This window comes from Varanus komodoensis, unplaced genomic scaffold (assembly GCF_004798865.1).
Source record: "Varanus komodoensis strain SLA01 unplaced genomic scaffold, ASM479886v1 scaffold70, whole genome shotgun sequence".
In the NCBI taxonomy this organism is placed as follows: Eukaryota; Metazoa; Chordata; class Lepidosauria; order Squamata; family Varanidae; genus Varanus; species Varanus komodoensis.
The window spans coordinates 2,180,671-2,207,430 of NW_025336348.1; the positions used below are offsets into that span (position 1 = coordinate 2,180,671).

Below are 26,760 nucleotides of genomic sequence, written 5' to 3' on the forward strand. Positions count from 1 at the left end.
TGCTTCCTCCTGCCAGAATCGGTGGAAAGGGTGCAGCAGAGACCAGCTGTCTCTACTGTCTGATGACTGATGTGAAACGAACAACGCTGGCAAGCCTCAGGCCAGCAGGGCAGAGAAGCCACGATGGGGTTTCCTCCCCACCACTCTGGTTTGTTCTTGCTTTGCTGGAGTGCATCCCTCTCGTTCTGACCCACAGTCTGGTATCCATCCGCTGCCCCTTCACCTCAAGAGCATGCCTGGAGATCAGGAAGGTTTGGATTCCACAGAACCAAATTCTCCTGCAATTCATGTGCAACTTTCCTCGTCATGCAGCCTCCTTTTTTCCTCTACTGATGTCAGAGCTTTGGTACTGGAGAAGGAAGGATTACAGAGAGTTCTGCCAGATCTGGGAGAGGACATCAGAGGCTAGATCTCTCTCTCCAAGGATGGACCTGTTTTCCTTCCCTCAGTGGGGCATCTGAACTAAGATGACCTCTCGGGCATTAATTTTTTTCTGCAGGAAAAAATAAAATCAGAGAACGCGACTCAGTGATTGAAGGAAAAAGGCGAGCAATGACTACGATACCACAGAATTATATTTAAGTTTTTCTTCACATTGCAACATCCACCTTGTTCATTTTGTGACAAGTTATTTCGAATAATTCTGAATCCATATTTACTATTATACATTATACCAAGAGGCACTTCCAGTAACTCTGGCAAAAAAGAGCTTCATTATAGTGTCTAACTTACAAAACAGTAAAAATAAATAATGTTTATCTAAAAGATTTCTCTTTTTCCCTGTACAGAATCTATTTTGTACAAAACATTTATCAGCCATTACCTAAAAATCACTTAACAAATACATGTGAAGGGAAATATATTAAGTATTGCTGCAGGGCTAAGTGCAAGATATCAGTGAAGGAAAAAGGATTTCGGTCCGTCCGTCAAAGATCATCACCTACAAATAAAAGGCCTTGTTCTTGAAGTTCTCTGCTCTTAAAAAAAAGTCGGTTACAACAATATTGACAATATATATAACTATAAATTAATGCATGTCGTCCTTAGTGAAAAGAACACCGTGTTAAAAATGAACATGTACAAATACTGAAGGGGAGGTGGCACTTTTCCACATTGATACTTTGGTTGGCAGGGGGGTCTCCCTTGGCCACGAGCCAGTCAGAGATGGGCTCACCTTCGATTTCAACAGGAGACTCGGTGAGGAACTGGTCATGAATGCTTTGTTCGACGTGTCTCCGGCACATTGCACTCCAGCTCTTTCCCCCTTCCCCACAGGTAAACACTGGTTGAAATTTCACCCACTGAAAATTGATCTTGGCAGTGCTTAACTCTAGCGGGATCATGCCCATTTTTTCCTGATTTGTTAAAGAGGACAAATCTTAGAATACAATGCTTTGACTGCTAGCGGCTACCGAGATGGCCAACGGGAGACTTCAGAGTCTGAGCTCCAACACTGGAAACTTGCTCCTTCACAGAGGGTGCAGAAAGAACCAGACGGGCTGTGGCTCCGAGGTCACAAGAGCGACCTTGGAAATGGTGTTTTGTAGCAGGGAAGGGAGTGGGAAGATCAGGTGCCTCACGCTCCTTCCCGCCTGCTCCAAGGCCGAGCCCTGAGATGGCACAAGTGCCCATCTAAGTATCTGCAGGCAGGAGAAGTGCAGAGCTGCCCCTTGCCTCTTCCCTCCATACAGTGCTAGCAATCTTCCGATTTCCAATGGGAATGAGCGGCTAACTAGATCACCCCACTCAAAATTGCTTTACAAGAAATGTGCAGGAAAGAAGATACACGTTCTGCAAAAGGGATCTCAGCAAGGGAAATAAAGATGCAGCTCTGTCAAAGGGGTCATTGCCAATGGGAAGCATGAAAAAAATAACGACTGTGGATGCTCCAATAGACTAGCAAAGTGCTCGCACACCATCAGAAGGTGCAGCTTTGAAGAGGCACTCTCTGCTTTGCACGTCTGGAAGCAAACCTGTCTGCTGGGAAGAAAAGTAAGAGGCAGGGGCAAGAAAAGCCTTCTTATGGCAAAACCTTCCAGTGGCTGAGATGTGAAAGCTACGCTTGCAGAGGACTATCAGGATTTGGTTCACAAGGTGCACAAGTCGATTGCATCTTCACCTTAAAAGGTGTGGCTGGTCTAAATATTTTCCACCTTGGCCTTTCCACTTGAACTGACCACCACCTGACATTGTTGCAGAAAAATGTGACGATGTGCAAGCCCGTGTCTTAGCTTGAACACAGACGTAGAGTATAATCTTGTGAAGATGCTGCACATGAATATGTGTGTGCAAAGCTGGGGGATCACGGATACTGCAAGGGGGCCCGTGCAGGGCAGAACAGGGTAGGTGTTGTAGGGATTTGCAGCTGGGGAACGCGTGAGCCACAGCGGCCTCCCTGAGTAGTAGTTATGTGAGCCTTCCGGTTGCCAGCCAGGAGGTGGGATGCATCCTGGGAGACGGGTGCGGCCATGCGCTGCCTCCTTTTGGCACGCATCCTTCCGTAATGTCTCCGTTCAATTAAAAAAGAGAACAGTGTTAAAAAGCTGACAGTGCACCGAAGGCCAGTGACTCACTTCTCCTACAACAGGGGACAGAAAGCCAGTCTCAAGACCAGAGCTGAAAGCAAGAACACTAGCAGTGGATCTACTAACACTGATAACCAGAGGTGCAAATGAAGCAGACTCTTGAGATTTCGGTCTAAATGCAGAATATACTACACTGTGATTGCTTATATATGGCCTGATCTGGAAATGGCTTATGGACATGCATACCACCTGCCCCCCACGTGCAGATGGTACGCCTTTCCTTTCTCATTGGTTAGGGACACGTAGGCTGAATCCATTCAGTCTGGGTTTTGGGGGTTGTTGGACATCGTGTGTCTAGTGCTCTGTGGACTGGCAGTACTGGAATTTTTGTAAGACAGCTTTGTTCATTTCTGAATGTCCATGTGCACTAATGTCTTCATGCAAAACCCCCTCCCCCGCAAAAGTAAAACAAACAAAAATGCAACTGGCTCACATATCTGCAGAATCAGTGCGGCTTGCAAAAGATCGGTCCACTCTGGAATTTGCAAGTTCGAGTCACAAAAATCTGAATGCATTGAGTTCTCCAACATCCAGTGACAACTCACATGTTGATCAGGTGAGGTCATAGAAATGAGCAGAGAAATTCTTGCCTGCTGAGATTCTTCTGCACACATGAAACTCTGGATTGGAGGATGAAATTATTTTGAAGAAACTTCTCAAAACTGCCCTGAAATGTATTTGTAAAAGTGTTGATAAAGAAGCACACAAGATGAGCTTAAATGAATGGCAATGAAAGACTTTGAACGTCTGCATACTTCAACTAAAGAAAATTAGGTTTAGACTTGGAAAACTAGTCAGTACTCCTGTCCTAAGGGCATTGCTCAAAATTGTGAATGTCACCCTGATCTTAACTGGCAAAGATGGATGAACATTTAAAAAAAACATCCTGTGCAGAAAAAAGCTGCTCTTATTTATAGGTTTCACATACAGATTGGGAAAAATTAGATTCTAATCTTGGCCTAATTTAAACCATCTCTGTAAGAGATCAATTCAGTCCCCTCGTGAGAGCAATTTATCTTTTTCCTAGCAATCTGTTGGGAGCAAGGAAGTATCACAAAAAGGTGCGTGCGGGGAGGAGAAATACTAGAAAGGGGAAAGAAAAATGGGAGGCAAAGCTCTGTCCCCAGCCACTCCTCGCTTCAGTTTCTTCCACTGCTGGAATGCCAAAGTGCCAGCCACCGACAGAAAAGAAGTTATGTATCCCAGATGGAGAAGATGGCTCAGCTCTCACATGTTGTGCATGCACAGAGCTAATTTTTCTATTTGCCCTTTTGCTGTTTCACGATGTGTAAAAAGAATTGGGGAAGAGGATAAAATCTAGTACTTCACACACGCACACACTCACACACAGAGCGCTTAGAGCCAACTCAATATGCTGTAATAAAACGAGATAGAGGGAAGATGCAACCCAGGTCTGCTGTCACATCTCTGAAGATTCTGGGCCATGTTCTAGAACATGCTATCCGATCTTGAGGGACCTGGCCCCTGCCTGTCAGCTCCCCACATGAACTGAGAGTATGATCCAGAATGGACCCAACTCCTTCTTGTGCTAATGCACTGTAGCGGAAGTCGGGTAGTGGTGAACACACAATGCTTCTTAGATGCTGGTCCATTTTCTTCTTGAAAAGGCCCACATGTGTGTGGAGCACAGCTTGAAAACAACGGTCTAAAGCCATACACAAAGACCCTCAAATACATACTAGTTCCCTTGCCATGATTGCTAAATAGTGATGGCCATGGAGACTTCTTAACCACCAAGGCATTTCTCTGCAGAACTGTCTGAGGAGCAGAGCAGTACCTGCTGGAGCCTGCAGGACGGCCTATATAGAGAATGACACCAAGGTCTTTCTTGCATCACGTCAATGGATGCATGAGCTGGTTTTCTTCAACATAACCCAAGACCATTAGTCCAGAATGGCAGTTTTCCTGCTTCCTATGATTTGCCAAGAGGACGTGTATTCAAAGGGACTTTGCTTCTTATAAATTTCTTGGTCCAAACCCCAGTTCACAGCTGTTTTGCTGTAGAAGGCATCAATGCTGATAAATTAAATCCTTTTTTGCATTTTGGCTGGTTCTTCTACTGAATAACTAAGACATTTCATATTAATTACCAGCTATTTATGGATAGAGCTTTATTAAATGTTCTTTGACAAATAAGCAATAGGTCTTGAACTCCTAAAGTCACTCAGGAAAGTAATCTACAATAGCTTTCTCTGCTGTTGTTTCCTCTCCGTGTAGTATAATTGCATCTTTTAAAAGAGCAGCTGAATCATGCTGAGACCTTACTGGGAGCTGATCTACTCATCATCATCAAAAGGAGGTGACTGTACCACTTCGTTCAGCAGCTAAGGGAGAAATTTGTAAATATGTGGAACACTAGCACATCTACCCCCTTATTCTGCTAAAAGTGCACATCAGCTCCTAGAATGAAAGTTTAACACATAGAAAGTTGCAGATAGAAAATTTAATATTTTGGCACCAGGCTAGAATCAGTAGTGGGCGAGGGAGGAAAACACAACCCTTGCTGTTTTTCATGACTTTCTTCCCTGTGTGTGGTGGTGTGAATCCATTACTAATGTTCCCTGAAGGTGTTGCTCCATTGATTCAAGGGAATGATTCCTCCCATCTCGGCTGAAATTTCTCTAATTGTGCATCTCTAGTGACATAAAAAAGCTTGCTCAATTTTAGACTGCCTCCAAGTAATTACCTGCCTAAGTTGTAACAAAGGCTCACATGCAGTTCATAAAGTTAAGAACTCGGCTGAGAGTTAACACTTAAATCCTGTGTGGAGCAGAAATGATTTTGACACCCTAAATACAGCAATTCTGCCTGTCCCCGCTTTTCTCATATTTCCCATTCAGCAATCAAGGCTTAGCACTCCGTCAGTGTCAAGGCTGATTGCACTTGGACCAGTCTGCCAGCTGGGGGAAGCCCAAGGAACTTGGCCCCTCAGGGCCAAAAATGGCTTAATTGTTTCTGTTCGGTCCCTAGCTGCACTTTATATCGCAAACTCTCCCTTTGGAACGTCCACCGTTCGGGGCAGACTCCGCTGGCTCTTGATGAAGGCAGCTACATTCCTTGCAGCCAGCCCTGCTTCCCAAAATCCCCTAAGTGTGTCATAAAAATATTTTCCAAGGGATTAAACCTTATCCTGAAACGGATACTTTAAGAGGAGGTTACTGAACAATCCACCACACTTTCGAGCTAAAGATTCGAGTCTGTGTGTAGAAACTGCATCATTCCATGCCTCATAAACACCCTCTCTTTACTTCCTGCCATGAGAGAACTGGACACAAGAACACAACAACGTAAGACAAACCACGCTGGAACAGACCAAAGTTCCCTCTAGAACGCCATACACACAGTGACAACACAGGCACCCTGGATGCTCTCCACTGGCATGAGGAGGAAGCAGAAATCCAGATGGACCAACATGAGACTAAGGTTAATTTTGGACTGGCATACCAGCATCGCTGTTAACTATTCCTCCCGTCAACACCAGCCAAGCTATCACGTGATTGCTAGGCCCAAACGGCACTTTGCATGAGACTTTCCCATCACATCTTGAAACAATGACAGGAGACTAGCTGTGGAATAGAGTGCGGGACAATGCCTCCAATGCAGAGCTCGCGTCTTCATGCGTTCCTTTCTGAGTTCTGCCAATACTTTACAGCTGGAAATTAACCCATTATGGCTGTCCAACATCTGGCCTGTTTTGACTTCACTATCACTATCTCCTTCTCCACCTTTCATACCAATAACAGATGTCATTTCCTCATACAGGACTGTGTTTAGCTATTGAACTCACAAGCCAAGAAGGAATGTCAAGAAATGCTACAAACATCGCATTAACATTAAGGAAAGCAGCTTGGCAAATTAAGGACAAATACAGCCCTCTTAGAGAGACCAGTCACAACAGAAGACAATAGAAGAAATCTTTGATTCTCCCCTTGGCTTCCATAGTGACTCTACTCACATCAGCTTATGAACAAAATTTTGCAGATTTGCACTGTGCGTTTGAAGCATCTTCCCATGCAAAAACGTGCAGGGAATCTTTTTTTCCTTTTTGAGTATGGGGAGATTTCTAACAGAGGGCGACTTCTGAGAACTTTTTAAAATGCAAATTGCTGTGCTCTGCTGTGCAAATTGCAGCAGAAATCATACTGATAGACAAGGTTTGCCATGTCTTTTGGACCCTATCAAACAATGGTGAAGAGGTCCGGACACAAGTAGAGATGCATTCGATGTAACACAGGAACGTTTATGCAAAAGAAAATTTAAAAAGGAAAAAATGAGCTGCATGAGCTGGAATCGAACTCTGTTGTTCATGCTTCAGAAGAAACAGCTGCGAGGAATATCCCTTTGGCTACAAGTCGCTTTGTTTAGTCTCTCTTTCCCATATTTTGGGAAGTTAGTAATTTTTGTGAATGATACTTTTCTTTTTCAAGAATTAGCAGCTGTAGAAGCTCAGCACATCCCCTGTATTTATATAAACACCCCTCCTTCATCAAACCCTCAGCAGACATGGGGATTTTGGCACTTTTCTCCATATAGGAGCTCTGAGTTGCCAGAAATCTGGCTCCAAATCCAGAGGGTGGGGAGCACAAGAGGCATGAATGGGTGGACGAATGACAAATGCTCAAGGTGGAAAGGATCTGTGAACATTGGCTCACTGCTCGTCTCATGACCCGTTCCAAGGGCATGCTTGCATGTCTTGAGAGCAGAAGAGGAAATGTCACACATCCCTAGATGCCTACATTTGGTGCATGACCGAAAAGTGTCTCCGACGTCTGAGCTGCATCGCTAATCTATTTTCCATTGCAAGAAAGAGCTGGACGAAACCTTTTTCTAGTCCTTGAGCAGAGGGATAAAAGAACACACGCATCCCTGTAAGGAAAGAGACCCTATACTGCAAGCAAGAACAAAGGAAAGAAAAACCAGTATTTCCCACTAGTGCATGCTGTGGTAGGCACAGAATTCTGTGACTTCCACAGCATCACTTAGCTGATAAAATACTGTCAAACTGAGTCTAAGTTCAAATCTCCAAAGGAGGAAGAGAGCCTAGAGAAAAGCAGAAACATGAAGCATTCTTGGAAAGGAGTCATCCTGACCTGCTTCAGCCATGGTCCCGTATCACAGACTTCCACTTTGAACTAAGGTCTGCTCCATGCATTGCACATGGGCCAACCTGGGTTGCCAACAAATGCAGCTTCAGTGATGAACCAAGGTTGCCTATCTGCTACAGGTGGTTCCTATTTTGGGACCACCACTGCAAGCCGCCCCCTTCAAGAAAAAAACAGATGTGCCCTTGAAACACGTAACTCATGAAGAGGCAACAAGGTCTAAAAGGCTGTTCTCAGGAACTCAGTTTGCTCTTTCAAGACTCCAGAGACATTACTGAGTAATGGGAAGAGTATGTGAGGGAGACCAGATTATCAGTCTAGCCAGAAGCTCTCCCTCACTCACCTTTGAGCTTTTCTTAGGGGAAGGAAGTCAAGAAGCCTAGAATTCAATGACCAGAGACCAGTGCTGAAATACTTTGCGCTTGGTAAATCCTTAAGGTGGATATTGATGGCTGATGCTAGCAAACCTGCCGACTGTGATATGGTGACACCACGGAGAAGACTAGGACAATCAGACAAGCCAAAGATGTGCAGAAACTGTTCTGAAAGCAGCGCTCTAGAGGCCCAGAGCCGTGGGGTCAATCCTATGCCAGGTTCTTGTTGCATAAAAAGACTGTGGATGGCAGAGTGAGGAAGGCGAGTGCTTTCACATGGTATCTCCGTAGCAGTTCTGAAAGCAGGCTTCCCTCCAGATCGAACTACTATTGAAACTCACCTAGGCAGCAATTAACATCCAGCACTGGATGCTGTCAGCCTCCCTCGGAAAATCCTTAACTTGTGTACCGAAGGATAATGCCAATCCTGCCACAGAATGGAAAAGACTTTACAAAGACTTTCTGGCAATGATGCAGGATCTCATTTTGTCAAATGTGGGAATGGCCGCTTTTTATAAAAAAGGTTTCTTTCCTTTTTTAAAAAAAATATTTTTACAAAAACATCTCACCCCTCCCTTGTTATCTACAAGACCCCCAGAAGTGCCCTGATATTTACATACAGATAAATAAAATCCATCCTCTGAAAAGAGTTTAAAAAGCAGGCTAAAATCAGAGAAATTCCAGGCTCTGCTGAAAACATGGCCTCTGGGTGGAACAGGTCTCCAAACGGCAAGACCAAATTTCAGCATGAGCCTGCACAGTGTCCTGCCGCTCATCAGGGGCTTCCTCACTGCTAGAAAATGGCATTTAGTGGTTGCTCAGGCTCGTGTCCACTGCAGAAGTGACACGGCGGCCGCCTTCCCTGTGATTCAAATGAGAAACGTGCCATTCGGGGAGGGGGGTGTCTTGTTTCCCAGCAGCGCCGCACTCTGACCCGGCTGCTGAACAAATTTGGACTCTTCTGCCCCAAAGGAGTGGGAATCCAATGGGGGGCGGTAGCTCGGAGGAAGGCTCCGTGACGGGACCAGCAAGGCCCTCTGCAGGGTCTAAGGTGGTCTGTGCAGTGGCCACCCCTGAGCGGCAGTTGTCAGTTCAAGCATTGCAAAAGGTAGCTATCTTTTGATTTCCAACACCTGGGTGAGCCACATCTCCCATACTGCCATACTGAAAAGCCAAGACTGAAATCTCCTTTTAAAAACAAAATCTTCCCCCATCAGAGTTAGCAGACACCCACCAAATGAGAAGAAAAGGGAGAGAGCGAAATTGTGTGTTCAGTTCTTAAAGGCATGCTATTTTCTTCATGGGCACACATGCTTCCTGAAGAGGCTCAGGGTGTGTGTGTGTGTGTGTGTGGCATATTTCTTGCCACTTGTCAGGTCACTGTAGTCCTGCAAGCATAAGCATGTGGAAAAATCAAATTGGAATTACTTTTGTATACAACATTTTGAATGCACATCAAATGCTACATGGCAAATACCCTTCCTCGTACAGAAAGATCGCGATGAATTCCTGGCTTGAAAAAGCAATGGAACGACAGTTCTACCATACTCATTTTTCCTATTTTGTGCAGATGCTCCCCACATGTGTTAGAAATTGAATTTGCCAATCTAGATCACTGGCTGTCCAACTGTAATTCTGCAGATACACGGGTTTCTTGGAAATCTGCCCAGGGTTCCTCAGCAGGGAGCTCATGAACGGCTTTCCCAAATCCAGTTCACCCACTACTAACAAAATTCTCCTGCAATCTCTAGGAAAGTGCTGGGGACACATTCTAGGGTGCAACTTGAGTGCACCCCAGTGCTCTTTGGGTGATCCCCAGCTAGTCTTTTTGCAAAAATCCTCTGTGTAGCCCAGAATCCTCTGGAATACCCGAAGAGGCTGTAGCAAATACAACAATGGAGGTGGTTCCCGGAGAGAAGAACGTTTGAAAGCCACTGATCTAGATTAGCAGCTGCCAAGTTTTATGGCACTTCTACACATTTCAATTTAAAGAATCCCATCCCAAGTTGCAGCTTGGCATTCAAGGGAGACTAGTTGACACAGGTCTTCTTCCATGAGCCCACAGAGTATGTGAAGTCTGTGGTTGTTAGGAAAGGATGCAATCCAGGGAAAGGAACCTCCTCATTTCAACTAATTCCAAGTGTCTGGTGGTACTTGCAGAGGTGAAAGTAAAGGGGGGAAAGGAGCTGGTGCGACAGTGTGAACACAGCTTGTATCATGGTCCGACCTATTCACTTCTTCAGAAATAACAGCCAAGGCCTACCATCCAGCTAAAGGACCCTGCACAAGAAATGCGAGGCTTTCGTTACAGAGAGCTGCCCTTGCTCCTATTTCTGTGCATTCTACATAGTTGTGTGGAAGGGAAAACGCAAGTGTTCAACATGGGCTTTCCTAGACCGAGAGAAGAAACGGTTCGACCGTGTTCACAGGCACGTGAGCTCCCTGCATGGAGGGCACCTTCCCAGGATCCTGGGGTTGGACTTTACGCTCGTGCCACAACCAGCTTCCCATGCAGGATCATGTCCCTTTGCTCAGGGTTTCCCCTGTGCTGCATGCTGACACCATCAGTGTATTAGCGAGACTATCTGAGGGACAAGATACCCTTACTCACTCCACTGTGAACGTTCTTCAAATTTATAAATTCCTCTCACTTCTTTTAATGTCACAGTTACCATAATAGATCATCACTGGGGGGAAAAATGAAATAACGCAGCTGATAAACCCAGGCTAATATTTTATAATATATATATATATAAAATTATATATATTTATATATATTTATAATTCCCCACCCATATGAAAGTCTGTAAAAGTCGGTGCTGCAGTGTGAAAGCTTCTTTGAGCAGAAGAGCTTAAACAATGTTACCTCACTGTTAAAAAAAATGAAGAGAGAAACAAAGAACCTAAACAGCTGTAGGTGCATTATTATCCCGTATTTCTACAGTGTTGTGTCTAAATGTTGTGCTGCCGTGTAAAAAGGAACTGGTATGCAAGTCATTCATGTCTTCAAATACTGCTCAAAATTCTACCATTGTCACTGGTTCGTTTCCAAGGCTGTGCTGTCCTCTTCCCCTTTGAGCTTCCCTTTTTCCTCCTCTTCCTCTTTAATGGCCTCGATTTGTTCAGAGGGTTGGTGCAACATGGCCGGCTGCTCCGGAGCTTGCTTTTCTGTCCCAGCTCGCCGCTCCTCCTCCTCAATGACTTTCTTCCACATTTGATGGTTCTCAAGCAGGTGCTGAGTGATCTGGCAGTAGATTTTCCTCCTCTTCTTTCCTGTAAATCCCACAAGCAAAGGGACGCGTGAAACCTGCAATCCTACGGACAGGTACCACGGAGCAAGGTTTAAAGACCCAGCAGGGCTAACTTCCGAGTGAAACATGCTACAGGTCTGCATCACCCCACTGGAAAAGGAGCAGTTTTGGGTCATGCTAAGAGTTCTCTCTTTCAGGAATGGTGCAGCTGCGTCTTCTGATGGGGACAATCCAAGCTGAAGGGGTCAACTGCCCACTGCAAAAGACTTTTAAGGCTTTCAGGTGCAAATGAATTAGGGAGGAGGTACACTATGGTCTGGACAGTTCTTGGACCAGTGGCACACAGCTTAGAGCCTGGTTACTGGAACGAGCGTCTCTTCCCATATGTGCCTGCCCACCCCTTAAGATCTGGGGCAGACGCCCTTCTCCAGGTGCCCTCCCTGAAGGAGATTAGGAGGGGACTCCCTGGAGAAGGGCCTTTTCCGCAGTGGCACCCCAATTGTGGAATTGGCTCCCCGGAGAGGTTCGCCTGTTGCCATCACTTTATTCATTTCGGAGCCGGGCCAAAACCTTTTTATTTTCCCAGTGTTTTAAGACCTGATTATTTAATTGGGGTTTTATTGTTAGTTGAATTTTTAGGTCGCTGTGTTTTATTTTCAGCACTTTGTAGCGTTAAACCATCCTGAGACTTCGGTAGTGGGACAGGCTAGAAAAGTTTTAAATAAATAAATACATCTTCTTATGGGGCTGTTCCACATGGAGATATGTATGGGAATGGCTGCTCCCTTAGCATGGCCCCCTCCCACCCTCATGGTCTGAAGAAGAAGCATCGCGAAATGGGGCCATTGCTTGGACTGGCCTCCAGAGGGAGCGCCCATTCTTCCAGGCACACGGAGGGAGAGCATGACATGCACCTCAGGCATGTGTTGGGCTTCTACTCCCAACAGCCCCTAACAGCATGACAAAGGTCAGGAATGGCGGGAGCTGTCGTCCAGAACATCCGGAAGGCACCAGGTTGGGGAATGACAGGGTCCCAGCCGTCCATTAACCACTGGTCTGCTTCAGTACGATGCGTCTTCCAACGTTTGTGAGCAGCATCCCTGGGGGCTCAAACGTCGGAGAGGGTTCAATCCTGCAAACGGAACACTGGAAGTGGGAGAAACGGTCCTAGCCACATTCTAGGCGGATTTTCCCTGTGTCAGGATTTTGCTGTTGGTTGGTTGGCTTTTGCGCTCACGTAGACAACTCCCCATCTGCACTTAGAAGAGGAACAGCCCAGACACAGGTCGAAACCAAAACACAGGCGACGTTCTGCGATGCTAAGGCGAGTCTGAGTGAGGTTGCCATTTCATAATCCAAAGCTACCATTCCTTGTTAGAAGGAAAACTTGCTTTTTTCCCTCTTGCAAGAAACCTGTGACAGTGTAAGTTTTCCTCCTTCCCTGCAGCATTATCCCTGCAGCAACAACCCCGTGAGGTAAGTGAGGCTGAGGGCCTGTGACTGGCCCAAAGTCACCCCCCTGCCCCCGTGGAGCCCCCAATGTGCTAAGCGGATGCGGCAGGTACTGAAGAAGTCACTTAAATTCTGCCCCCTTCCAGCTTCTCTCACGTCCCATTCTTAGCCAGCACCTGCTAACGGGAACGATAACCCTCTTCAGAAGTTTTAATGAAGAGGGGGGGGGGGGGGGGGGGGGGATGGAGAAAGTGATGCAGAAGAATGTTTTGTCCCCAAGAAATTTGTTGCACAGATTAGCATTTCCAGGTGCCTAAAGTAAGTGTGTGCCGAGAGCCAAAATGTTTAGTCCTTCAAGCTTTTCAACTGCAAACAAAGGGCTTTTCACTGTGGCACAGTTCAAATCCAGCTCAATCCTTCATTAGAAAGATTTCAGTTCCCCGTAGGAACCCTTCAGGTTTAATCAGAAGAAATCTCTATTCCACACTAGCACTTCATGACAGAACATTCTCTCCCTGGTCTCCTGGGAGATGCCCCCTCCCCAAACCTGCCATTCTCCTGAGAGGTCATTAGAGCACTGATCACAGCTTGACATGTGGCTGAAAAGCACCACAAGCTGCATCGGGGTAACCACTGTGTATGCATGCGCTGCATTTGGGCTGCATGGTCCTCCGGGGGTGTCCAGAAATGAGAGACTCATGATGCGACTGCAGTGCCTGACAACCAGGGACGGACCCTGTTTTCTTATTGTCTTTTGGAGGTGCCACACTGATACTTTATTAGTACACATTGCTAGGATTTGTTTATTATTAAAATTCTCTCTCTCCTTTCCCCCCTCTTGCTTTCATGGTGGCACAGACAGTCCTCTAATTTGCCCTGGCAGTGCCCTGCTTGGCAAGGTAGGCTGAGGAGTCAGAACCTGGCCCAAAGTCACCCAGTGAGCTTAAGGCAGAGCGAGGACTAGAACCCGGGTCTCCCAGCTCCCTGGTGCAGTGGTGAGCCGCTCTCCAGAGACCAGCTTCTTACCCAGCTAACAATTCTGGGCAGCGTGTGCGGTTACCTGAAGGAGCACTTACATCCATATATGCCCAGCCGCCCCCTGAGATCGGCGGGAGAGGCCCTTCTCTGGGAGCCCTCCGTGAAAGAAATTAGGAGGGTGGCTACTCGGAGGAGGGCTTTCTCAGCGGTGGTGCCCAACCTATGGAATGCGCTCCCCAGAGAGGTCCGCCTGGCGCCGTCGTTATTTGTTTTTCGGCGCTAGGCGAAGACCTTTTTATTCAAGCAGCATTTTAAATGTTAATATTATTGAATTTTTCTGGCCAGGGCGGCTTATTTTATATTGTATATTTGTAATTTATTTGAATGTATATATTTTAAAATGTTATTTAACTTACTTGTTGTAAGCCGCCCCGAGGCTTCAGCGAATGGGGTGGCATAAAAATATTTTAATAAATAAATAAATAAATAAATATCCATGGACACTGAGGCAGGAGGCCACGAAGTCCATTTTGAACTGCAGTTATCTGTTTTTCACATGCATCGTTAACCAAGGGAGAGTAGCAAATGGAAGACGCATCAACAAGACAGAGGAACTGAAGGAAGGTGGTCTGGTCCCTGCTCATGGAGGGTACGGTGCAGAGGCTCAGCACCCTTACAAACCAGGCAGGAGCAGCTGTGCTCCTGGAAGCTGTGCGTGCTTGTCATCCTGTCCTTTGCCAGGCCCCATGGCAATGGATGTACTACAACAGGGTTAGACAGCTCTGTAGTCAGAGGGGGAGCTGACAGCTCACTTGGGTTTGCCCTAATTCCTGCCTTGTTCCAACCCAAGAATCGGAGGTGAGCTGAATTGGGGCAGGGTGTGTGTGTGAGAGCAAACTTCCATCTCCAAGATGGACTGTGATTTGTACATTTTTAAAAACCACATGAAATTTGCACAAATAAGCGCCTGGAATCCAGATGGCTCTAGGATTTGCTCATTTGCACAAATCATAATTTTTTAGACCTTGGCCTTGCACTGTTTTCCTGATTAAAACCCCCACCTGAATTGTATGTGCCCAGATGTTTATCCCTTTGGGGCATGTAGCAGCTTGAGCGGCGTGTGGGAAAGAAAGAAAGGGCCCATCAGCAGTTCTGAACACAAATGACTGAATAAACAAACAAACAAATGATCGCCCTATTCATCCTGCTAACTTTGAAAGAACGCAAGTGCGCACAGCATACTTGATTCGGGGTTTTCACAGGTGTCCATGTCTGCTGAGTCTTCGCCATCCTGTTCGTCTGTATCCCCAGACTCATCACTATCTTCAATCCACTTCCCCGGCATCAGCCCTGCCGAGTCGTAGGAATTACACAGGGGCCCCACGATGTGCGTGATGAATGATTCCTGGAGGTTTGCCAACTGAGGAGCAGAACGATCCATGAAGGGGCTGATCGGGAGGCCCAAACTGGCTTCTTCGTCCCCCTGCAAAATCAAGAGAAACTGTATTATACTCTCATCTGTACTGCTAGCCTGTCCGTTTCCAGGAACGATTCCAAGTGCTGGGATTAACCTTTCCACTGAAGCCCTAAATGATGCGGGACTAGTTTGCCGGAGGGATCGTCACCTTCCATCTTCGGCAGCCCAGATCTTAAGCTCTTCTTCACAAGCCATCCTTCCAGCAAGGATGCCTCCTCCAAGGACTCACGACTGTGCAAAAAGTGAGTGGGTAATGAGGCAGGGGCAGGGCAGAGGCGACCCACCCACTGCTTTACAGAGTCCAGGGCAAATTGTCCCAGCCACACCCGCCACCCTGGACAGGCCTGTCTACAACCTGCCCCTCCAAATGAGGTGAAGGTAGTTGCCACCAAGGAAAGGGACTTTTCAGTGGTGGCACCCTTGCTGTGGAATGCTTTTCTGGCGCCTACACTGTGGTTTACTTGGCGCCTGCTGAAAACCTTGGGTAGTATCCAACTCCGCCTGTACACTAGCACTAATCGTACTGTACCATTATAGTCCAATCCTCATGCATTGTAGCCAGCACTCGTTAGTGGCAATGTGCTGTCAAAATTCAGCAGCATCACTGGATTTTGGGGGCAAAACACTGCTTTTGCCTATTGCCCTAGTAAGAGCTGGTTCCATTATGCGACTGAAGGATTACATGGGCAAAAGCTCATTAGAACTTGCTGTGTAGCAAAGTTGACTACCACTCCTTATTTTAGCAAGCTTTTTTTAGTTTTGGACTTTTAAAAGTTCTTTGTATGATTTTTTTCCCCCACGTTGGCTCATCTGAGTACATCGGATTTCTTGTCCCACTTCCAATTTGCTTGGAAGTGAGCGAAGTTTAGTATTTTGTATCTGTAACATGGACTGCTATTTGCGTACGTTTTTCAAACTTCCCAAAGGATTCTCACAAACTTGCACTGGGAAAGCATGTGACTTTAATACAACTTGTATTATTTGCACAAATAGGGCCAAGTCACATGTTCTGCCGTTATCGCTCAAAATCAGCCCCCAAGAAACTACAGGCCTAAGTGCCGTTTACACAAATTGTGCCAAATCATATCTTTTGAGGTGTTCTTTTCTGGAAAAATGGCTGGGCTTTGCACAAAACAGCACCTGACAAACATGTGGCTCAGCACCATCTGGACAAACAGCACTAGTCATGAGCACTCCTGGTTCCAGTTTGCAAAAACTCTCTTGGCAGTCTGAAAGAAGTATGCAAGCAGGTTCAACCTGCACTGCACCTAGCTGGCACCAGTGCATTCAGTGAAAACTGGAATCTGGTAGGCCAAACTGAGGAAATGCATGGATTTTCATTTCCCACACAGATTCCTCACCTACTTTGTTACATCTTTCCACATGCATGAGGCCTCTGAGAGTAGGCGATACAGCCATCATGGCTAGCAGCCACTGACAGACATTTCCATGAATATGTCTAGTTCCTTTGCAAAACAAAACTAGTGCCCACCACCACATCTTGTGGCAGGAAGGTCCACGGTTCAACTATGCACTCTAGGAAGAAGTAACTGCTGTTATCACACTGGGTCCTCCGTTAATCCGTAGGCATCTTTGTAACGGGTTGCTAATAGCTGGAAACTGCTTTGGGGGTTACCTTTGTCTGGAAAGCAGGATGCAAATCTAATAAATAAGCAAGGATTGCAAAGAATCTGTTACCTATCCATGAGAAATGCCTGAGCATTCCCAACTGAAATATATGCAAAGTGTGTGTTGCCCTGCACTACTATTTAATGTAACAGCGATACATTTTCTACAAATGTTGACAATTGCTATTGCGTTCTTCAATACGGCTTGCTAGAATCAGCTGTCTTTATTATGATTAAGAATAATACCTTTGAGAAAATGTTTTTGACATTCATGGAAGTTACTAGCTTACTAAAAGAGGCTGTGGGTCTATTCTGTCAGTGCCATAATGCCAAGACCATCAACCTAGACATCTGAAACTGGGCATGCATATTAAGGGAACCAAGGGGTGAGCATCTCGGGATTAATGAATGCAACAGAACTGAATCAATTTCATCCACCAAGCGAAAGACTGTCCTGAGAACTTGCGTAGTGTTGGACTCAGCACAGTCTGAAGCGTTGGACTCAGCACAGTCTGTGTGTGGCCCCCTCCCCACTGATGTGGGGCAGCTCCTCTGGGGAATGGAGTGGAGAAAACCTTCTCCCAGGGTTGGGGCGCCCCATGAGGAAGACCATGCAAAGAGGGCAGTAGGACAAATGGAATGAGTGCAACTCTGGCAGCTGCAATAGCTTCCTTGGAGGCCTTGCCATTTCAGACTAAGGCCTATTCCATCCCGGGCAAAAGAGGGTCTGTTTGCAGGCTGAACCTAAACTACTGCAATGAAAGCATGCTGATGACTCAAAAGCGTGATGATCCTCTGCTTCTTCTTGCAATGATGACTATTTACCTGCTCGTAAAATTCATTGACGATGCCCTCCGTCCACTGAAGATGCAGGTCTTTGCATTTTGCTGGCCCATTGATGTCAGCAAGCTTGATGCACATCTGACAGACCAGCAAGCGGTCGTTCTCATTCGTCCAATCAATGCCAACGTCGTCGTTCACCTGGCAGACACACATCATTAGAGTGACTGGTCCGGTACTAACTGGAGTCGTGCACGACACAAGACACGTCAAGAGGAGGATGTAATGTAGAGCGCACACAAAATCTTAGCTCACTCTGTATTTCTTTTATGGGCAGTCCCCAAGTTACAAACAATTCTGTTCCTGAGAAAATGGCAATTTGTCTTTAAGCTGAATTTGCAACTTATGTGTAGTTGGCCCTCCACATCTGTGGGGTTGAGGGCACAAAACCCCCATGAAAGTGGAAATTACTTTTAGAAAACCAAAATTTCTCTAGTGCCCCCGCCCCCTGCTACCCAAACTCATCAGGGCCTCCTCTTTGCTGAAAATTTCCCTCTCTGGATGGAAGGGGCAGGAAGGCTGGCTTTGGAATCTTCCCTCTTTCCCCTTTTGCTTCCTCTCTATGGTGATGCTTTGAAGGCCTCTCTACCCTTCCACTTCCTTTCTCTCTATGGTGCATGCTTTGGAGCGCTTCCCTCTCTCCACCTTCACTTCCTCTCTCTCTGTATGGTGTTGACATTTAACACAGTAATCTTTTCAAATTAATAGGCTTTATGGCAGTTCGTTCATACGTATGGGTTGTTTGCAACTCAGACATTCAGAACTCGAGAACTTCCTCTATTATTTGATTATAGTTATTCTATTATTGCTATTTCCTTTATACACATGCTGTTCTATTTCTTTATACATATATTTAAACTTGAACGCCATCTTCACTGAGGCTCGTCTGGCTCCCAATTTCTGCACCTCTCGCACTCCACTTGCCATTTTGTAAAGAGGGCGCCTTGGCCTTGACTGCCTGGAAACTTTGGGACGGTCTCTCTCTCTGTAGCATGAACATGCTGGCTAACCTCCGGTTTGGGCTGGGGCAACAGATCCCATCCCTGCCACCAAGTAGCCCAATGCCCAGATGTGCAAAAGCCACATCTGAAAACCCGTCTACCAGGGTGTTGGAAATCCTGCCCATTCCAGTGGTCAGTTTTCTGTGACCATCTCTCTTTGCTAAACCAGGTTCAATGTCCACAGCACCAAGCGGGTTCTTCTCGGTCTTTAATTATTCCTTCTGGCCTGCTTGATAATCCCAGGACTCCGAGGGTCAGCGTCCTTCTCTGGGGCCAAACTGCAACATGATGCTGATTATGTCATTTGTGACCATCGCTGCCCAATCAGCTTTGGGTCCGCAACATGTCCTTCACCTCGCCTACCATGGCCCCAACAGAACACCCCAGTAGCCCTACTACCATGCTTCCCCGAAAATAAGACCTACTCCGAAAATAAGACCTAGCTGTGTTTATTCCCAGGGCCAGTGGGGAACACACAGAGCCTTTTTAAACTTTATTTTTTAACTTAACTTTAATTTAATGCACTGTGTGGAGGAAACATGCTTCCTCTATAGCTTCCTCTATAGCGCCGGCTCCTGACACAGGCGGAGTGATACCAAATGTACCAAATGTACATGTATTCATGCTGTTGTACAGGAATAAGTGTGAATTGTTGTACACTTTAAAATATAAAATAAAAAAATAAGACCTACCCCAAAAATAAGACCTAGTGTGTTTTTGTGAGCCAAAAAAATATAAGACAGTGTCTTATTTTTGGGGAAACACGTTATTAGCTTTGGACCACTGAGTAGCTTGCCCCAGCGCACTGTGCTTGCAATATCACAAGGCTAAGCTGCTATACTCCAGAACCTACCCATTTTGGACACCACTAAGGCAGTGGTGCCTTCCTCTCCATGTTCCCCTCCTGCCCCTTGAGATCCGAGGTGGAAGCCCTCCTCCAGGAGCCCTCCTTGAAGGAGATCAGGAGAGTGGCTACGGGAGGCGGGCCTTCTCTGTGGTAGCGCCCCATCTATGGAATACACTCCCCAGAGAGGCTTGCCTGGTGCCGACACTTTCTTTTTGGCGTCCGGTCAAAACCTTTTTATTTTCCCATTATTTTAATGTTTAGCTGGATTTCACTGGGGTTTTAATCTTGACTGTTGGATGCTGTGTCTGTTTTGTAATTTTATTTGCTTCCTATTGTAAGCCATCCAGAGATGCCAGTGGTGGACAGGGTACAAAAGTTTTTAAAAAACTGAGCTGACCTTAGCATTGAATTTAGCTACAAAGTCAAAGTGCTTCTTCAGATCAGTGGCCAAAATTGCCTCAATGACAAGGAACCGAAAGTGCTTGAACTCCACGTGATCAAGGTGGACCAAGAAGTTATATTCTGGCCTGGACATGAAAAGGTTCCAAGCAGCAGCGGCATGATGGTTTTCCAAAACAGAGCGGTCATTATACAAAACAGCCTAAACAAAGAGAAAGAGAAATTATACAGTTAAGGAGAAAGAGCAAGCATGTCTCTTGTAGGTATACAAAAGATAGCTCTTTGGTGCATTTTGAATGGTGGTATTCTGCAAGCCAGCATTCTGCAGTAAAATGTTAAAATTTCAGAGACCCCTCAAGTATTCAACCATATAGCTGCAACCATAAGGGCTAGGAACTTGTTTTAAAGTAGGGGTTGGGAACCTCAGGTCCGTGTACCATATCTGGCTCTCTCCTTGCTCTGGCCCTCTGCATTTCTCAAGATGGCCACACCAATAAGCTCGTATTTTATTGGTTTCATTTTGGTCCGAAATGCACCCCTTGCCTTTCATTTCACGCACCACTGGATTATGTCCCCCAAGAGCTTCACCAAAAAAGAATTAGGCCACCAGGCTGGAGAGATCCCAGCATGCTAGAACTTTGTGCCAAAGCCTCTTGTTGCAGAATTGTGCAATCCACACATCCAAATTTTTCAGGTAGGCCTGCAAACTTGGGACTCCATAAAGCCAAAAAGAAGATGCCACCAGCCAAGTACTGGACTTGCCAGGTGCTTCCGGATCCCTGTTTCTGCGATCCCAGACACAGGGCAAAACCAGTTTTATTAAGGCCTTAGTGGAGCGACATAAATGGCTCGATGATCCTTTGGCCTTTGTGGGTGACAAGCTCTGCAGCTCTTCTATTCCCCGTGGAGGAGCAGCGGGAGCCGGCAGATCCAGCCTGCCTTACCTGAGGAGCGCTGGTTGCCACCAGGAAGGCATTGGTTCTTCCTGGGTGATCATAATCGTGCATGGCAGCAGCTACATAAAGCGCCATCAGTTCAAGGGCGGGGATGTTGCCGGCCAAGCATCCATAGCTGTCATCTGCTGGTGCGTACGTCTTCGAGAAGACATATCCCAAGTGGCCGTGAGTGATCCCGCTATCAGAATCTGGGCAGAAAAGCAGGTCAGTTGCTGAAAGTGGGTCATGCAGAAGAGGCGCAACGTGCCTTTAGGTCTGGGCCAAGCACTCTGCCATAGCTCTTGGAAAATGCCTTCACGGGCTTGATCAAAGGCGTGCGACGAATTGCACGTGGGCACCAGTGTGGCCCCGCTGGACACGAAGGCCGGGACAGAACCTTCCGGGATCCATCCCCCCAGAACCTGCAGACTTCCTCTCATGTTTGGCCCGGTCCTGCAAAGAGCTGAGCAAAGAGGGGCTCTGCAGATGCTGTCAGAGCCCGGGGTTCATGCCCGGCAACTTTCTCCAGCCTCCATTTGCAGGGACAACCTTTCCCTGCTGGCTGCAGCGTCACACAGAGGACAGATGCTGCTTGCATGAGGCCCGAGACACGACTCCCGGTGAGCGCCAGAGGGACCTGCGCATGCTTGCCAGGAGCTGGGCTGCTGCAGCGTGGACTGAAGCCCAAGAATCGGAACCCAGGGAATCTGGCAGATTTTCCACAAACCGGATTCCTTGCACATCCCTTGTCTAGGCGCTGTCGCATCACTTCGTGTAGTAATTACACTTTTACGAGCACAGCAAGTTATACATAATGCATTTTATGTCTTTAAACTGAAGTGATTTGGATTCGTAAAGTGCACAGCATCACAAATTATTTGATTGTCCAAAGGTTTCTTGGAGTTTTGCTGGGAAATGCAATGCCTCTCCTGATGTTTCTTGCATGGTTCCAAACTGTCTGGAAATGCTACATCTCTACACTGAGCCAAGACATGGGGAATGGCCTTACCTGAATCACTCGTGGACCCATGGTCATTAATCACAGTTGAGAGGCCAGGAATAGGCTGGGTCGAAAGGTACCACACGGCATGGAGCACATCAGTAGCATGGATCCTGTTGTGATCTGTTAAGACAGAGGCAGGTTACAGGCAGGGGCAGAGGCAGGCATCCAGGAGGCTGAATGGGTGGGTGCAACAGCGCCACCTGCTGGACACAGAGAAGAACCCATTCCTCGTTCCAAACCCAGAACTTTCCCAGGAACGGAAGTGAACTGCTGCATTTGTGAGAATATACATATGCATTTGTTGTTTTCGTAGTTGTATGGGCCCATCAGAAAATTATCCTAAATATTCCAGGATGAAGTTGGGGAGGGGATGGGGGACTTAAGAATGTAAGACAAGCCCTGCCGGATCAGACCCAAGGGCCAGTTCATACATGTGGTGGCCACCCAGCTGCCCACAGGATCCCTCCAGCAGGATGGGTGCAAGGCCTCCTCCTGCCTGGATCCTCAGCTCCCTCTGGGAAAGAAGGTGACACACAGCCAGCAAGGCTAGTAGCCTCTCACAGCCTCGTCCCTCATGGATCTGTCCAATCCCTTTTTGAAGCCATCATGATTGGCGGCCATCACCGCTTCCCATGGCAGCGAATTCCACCGTTTAACTGTATGGCATGTGGCCAAGTCCTTCCCTTTATCTGTCCTCAGCCCCCTACCCATCAGCTTCATGGGGTGGCTCCTTTGGGTTCGAGTGCTGCATGCAAGTTATAGATACTTCCAACCCACGGGAAGACCGGTCATTTCTGCAGCACGCAAAATTCAGAGTGCATGAGAGGAAGGGAAGAGTGTTGTCAAGGTTGAGGGACTGGCAAGACTGTCTTTATGTTATCCACTGATTTGCAGCATGATCCTACTCAGTGTAAAGAGGCTTTGGCTATTTGGTTTCCCAGCTCTGACCTCAGGAACTTGCTCCACAGTGGAAGCTGGAATGCCAAACTTGGCCTGCTGTCCCTCGCCACTGGCACGGAAAGAACTCCACTAGCTCCTTTCCTGAGGTCGAGGGACGAATTCTGTGGGTGGAAGGGAAGGGAAAAAAGCGTCCCATGATGCACGCTATCTGGGGGCACCTCAACCGCCTTTCCTTGATGCTCCAAGACACGACACGGAGCCAATGTCAGCTATAAGATGCAGTCCAGGGGTGCTCCTTGATCCAGAGCTGTCCCTGGACTCTCAGGTGGCAGCGGTGGCAAGGATCACTTTCCTTCAACTACACCTGATCCACCAACTGCGCCCTTACCTGGATGAACATTGCCTGGCAATGGTGACCCATGCTCTGGTAACTTCCCAAATGGATTACTGTAACACGCTCTATGTGGGGCTGCCCTCGAAGACAGTCCAGCTATTTCAGTTGGTCCAGAAGAGAGCTGCCGGGATGTTAACGGGGACTGGCCAGTATGCCCATATAAAACCGGTCCTCTATCAGTTACACTGGCTGCTAATTGACATCTGGGCCCAAGTTAAGGTGCTGGTGGAGACCTACAAAGCCCTAAATGGCTTGGGTCCAGGACACCTGAAGGGGCACCTTCTTCCCTTTGTGCCTTCCTGCCCCTTGAGATCTGAGGCAGAGGTCCTTCTCCGGGAGCCCTCCTTGAAGGAGATCAGGAGGGTGACTACCTGGAGGAGGGCCTTCTCTGTGGTGGCGCCCCATCTATGAATACACTCCTCAGATTGGTTTGCCTGGTGCCAACGCTTTATTGTTTTCAGCGTCAGGTGAAACCCTCTTTATTTTCCCATTATTTTAATGTGTAGTTTGTTTCAACTGGGGTTTTTATCTTGATTTGCTGCATGCTGTGTTTGTTTTGCTATTTTATTGTTCCTTATTGTAAGCCATCCCGAGACGTCAGAGGTGGACAGAGCACAAAAGACTTAAATAAATAAATAAAAACCATGCTGTTTTGCAGGGGAGAAAGAGCAAAGAGCTGCCCTTCACTTCACGATGCCCTGCCCTGCAGAGGACGCTTGCAGTCCTATGCCTTCAGGGGATTATGGGCATCCGGATAGTTTTGAACCCTTAGGTATTTCTATACTACCTTCCTGAGGCCCTCTCAAAGTGTTTCATAATTCAAAGCATAAAATTTAAAACATAAGATGTAAAATGTAAGATATAACACATACTGTAGACGTAACAGCAGCACTCAATATGATGAACCAACACTGTATTTGGTTAAAAGTGGACTGGAGTAGCCAAGTCTGTAAGGCGCATTTAAACACAGGCAGAGGCGATGCTCATGTACATCCCATGAGTAGCGACGGACCGACGAGTGTATGTTTCATGTATGCTGAATCCTTCGCCCATCCCATCCCATCCCATCCCATCCCATCTCATTTTCTGCAATTTACATTTTTAAATGCCCAAAGTGCAACTGAAAGCTTTTGCATTTTCTCCTGGCAAATGCATTCTTCACTTTTTTCTTTTTGAGATGAGAATGCCATCACGGACCTTGGGGATGCGTGCCACCCAAAATTTAAGCGCATTCTGATGTGCGTATTAGTTGAGGAAGTGCGGCTCAGGGTGGCTCACTTTAAAATACTGACTGAATGCACTTCATCTTCACTCCCAACTACAGGATGGCTTTTTCAGGGAAGGGGCCAGTGCAGAAAAGGCCCTGTGCTGGTCCAAACGGACAGATCAATTGTGAGTCCCTCAGCAGGACCTCTGTCAGCAACTGCACCAGCTCATGGCCAGCTCAGGATTTCATCTGACTTCAGTTTTGTCTAGTTAACCATCCACCAAATCATTTATCACAAAATTAACTGGCGCCAATCTTTCTGGATACCAGACTGCGACCTCTGATTGGCAAATACCTTTAAATCTGCCACTGGAGCGGAGGGGAAGTGAGCATCGGTGGAGACCACCCCTTCTGCATCTGCAGGGCCCCAGAGCCGGGCTTCTGAATGACCCTATGCCCACCCCCTCGAGGATGGAGGTGACCCCTAGGATTGCGCTTCCACGCTGTGCATTATGGACTTTAACAGCATTTTAATGCTGTGCCTTGTGGTTTTGTGTCATTTGACGTGTTTGTTGCGGGCTGCCCGAGTCTCTCTGCAGAAAGGCACGTACTTTTCATTGCTGCAAAATAAAGGAATCAGTCATACTTACAAGGGATTTCTCGGTAACCACACTCCAGAGCATGGAAGTAGTTCATAAACTCTCTCACGGGAATTTTAAAGGTTTCAAAGAGACCCATGTCCTCAAAGAGCCTGTAGGATACCTGGAGAAACAAAGCAAGGGGAAACATCATACGTAGAGTATGAGTGGGGTCAGATGGCCCTGGGGCCGCAGCGGGAGCGCCAAGCCCCTCGGTTCAGACCGTGCGACTCTGCCGGCCAAACGGCTTCACCAGACCCCCGCCCGGCTCCTCGTCCTGCCTGCTCAGTCTTGCTCTATCTCCAGCTGCAGAGTTGGTGAGCAGCTCTTCCTCTGATGTCTCCTTCCCGAAAGCAAGGCCATTTTTGTTCTAGCATGCAAACTGGTCTGTTGGCCTGGCTGTTATTTCTATTCTGTGAGTCTTTACTCCTGTGTGGGAATCTTTACTAATTCCTGTATTTCCAAACTTGCTACTACAGTCCCAAGCTAGGAGTTGGTTTGGTGGCTACTTGGACGTTACCCAAGGCCCAGTCTATTTCTGGCACAATTTAGGGTGCTGGCTATCCTTTTCGAAGCCCTGGGGTGCTTCAGCTGGATATACATGAAGGACTGCCTTCTTCTACCTGTGTAGGCCCATCAACTCAGGAGAGGCCTCTCTGTTTCCTGCCCACCATCAGAGGCCTAGTAGGTGGTGAAAGTAGGAAAGGATGAGCAAACAGGCAAAACTTGAATGCAGTAAAATTCTCCAAACTCCACTTCAAAGCTGATCCTCTTCTGCGACAGCTCTTTGTGTGCATTTGCCTGCATTTTTTTCATATTTATGCATCAATGGTTCCCTTTTTGGAAATCTGTGCATGCTTCTCCTGCTGATTAAAGTGTGTTTGTATGCACAGTGCCAAATGCAATTCACTGGTTTGCGAAATCCCACTGCGACTTTGGAAATGAACAGACTCCAACTGCAGAGTGTGTTTGAGTTCATGTTTAATTCCAAAGGTGCAAATGGGGAATATTCGCATTACAAAAGAAGACGATCTGAATAAAAGTCTCACGCAACCCTAGTGAGAAGACCTTTTCCACAACAGTGATAAGGTCACGGAACCGCTGCAAGTAGTGCCAGATTTTTTGTGCAATGCATATTAGCTAAAATTTGCACTGTAACGCTGGAAGAATTTCACTGCTGGAAAGATTATGGCATTTGCCATCATGGAAACTCTGTCACCTACTTTTTCCTTCTTGCTGACAAGGCTGGAGGGAAACTCCAAGGTGGGGGTGATGCAGAATGTAGGTGGGTTTGGGAGAACCAGGTAGGAAAAGAAGCATCGCAGACTTGGGTCAGGTCATTCCTTTCCTCTAAAAAGTCATGCAAGGGCAACATCAAAGCACCGGTGAAAATGGCTTAATTTTCACTGTATGGGACAACCTGCCAGCAAGCTTTTTTCCAACACTTTGCAGAATGGCATGATAATGCAGGGGTGGGAACCTCTTTCGGCCCCAGGACTGAATTCTGTTTTGGAGGAACGACCCCAGCCACAAATATGTTAGCCAGCCAGGCTTTGACAAAGCACATCCATCAATGCATCCCTAAAGAGATGAGCTACCCAAGCAAACTCCATGTCAGTTCCAGATCAGCTGTGTGGTTCTGTGGATGTATGGGGAGAAAGGGCTAAGATGCAAAGTGGCAGCTGGACCCCTGAATCCAGCCTGACCCAACACTGCTGCAGCACAGCT

General features: G+C 46.9%; 1 protein-coding gene across 9 annotated transcripts in view; it reads right to left on the reverse strand.

Moving 5' to 3' along the window:
* Positions 1–557: 557 nt before the first annotated feature.
* PDE3A (phosphodiesterase 3A) overlaps positions 558–26,760 on the reverse strand; it is a 296,763-nt gene continuing 270,560 nt past the window's right edge. For all 9 annotated transcript variants that reach the window (XM_044452149.1, XM_044452148.1, XM_044452155.1 and 6 more), the window contains 7 exons: positions 25,045–25,156; positions 21,900–22,013; positions 20,900–21,099; positions 19,954–20,157; positions 17,694–17,849; positions 15,006–15,246; positions 558–11,355 (listed from right to left, as the gene is read on the reverse strand). In XM_044452149.1, coding sequence (XP_044308084.1) covers positions 11,117–11,355; positions 15,006–15,246; positions 17,694–17,849; positions 19,954–20,157; positions 20,900–21,099; positions 21,900–22,013; positions 25,045–25,156 — 1,266 coding nt within the window. In that variant the 3' untranslated portion in view covers positions 558–11,116. The remainder of the gene's footprint in view (positions 11,356–15,005; positions 15,247–17,693; positions 17,850–19,953; positions 20,158–20,899; positions 21,100–21,899; positions 22,014–25,044; positions 25,157–26,760) is intronic.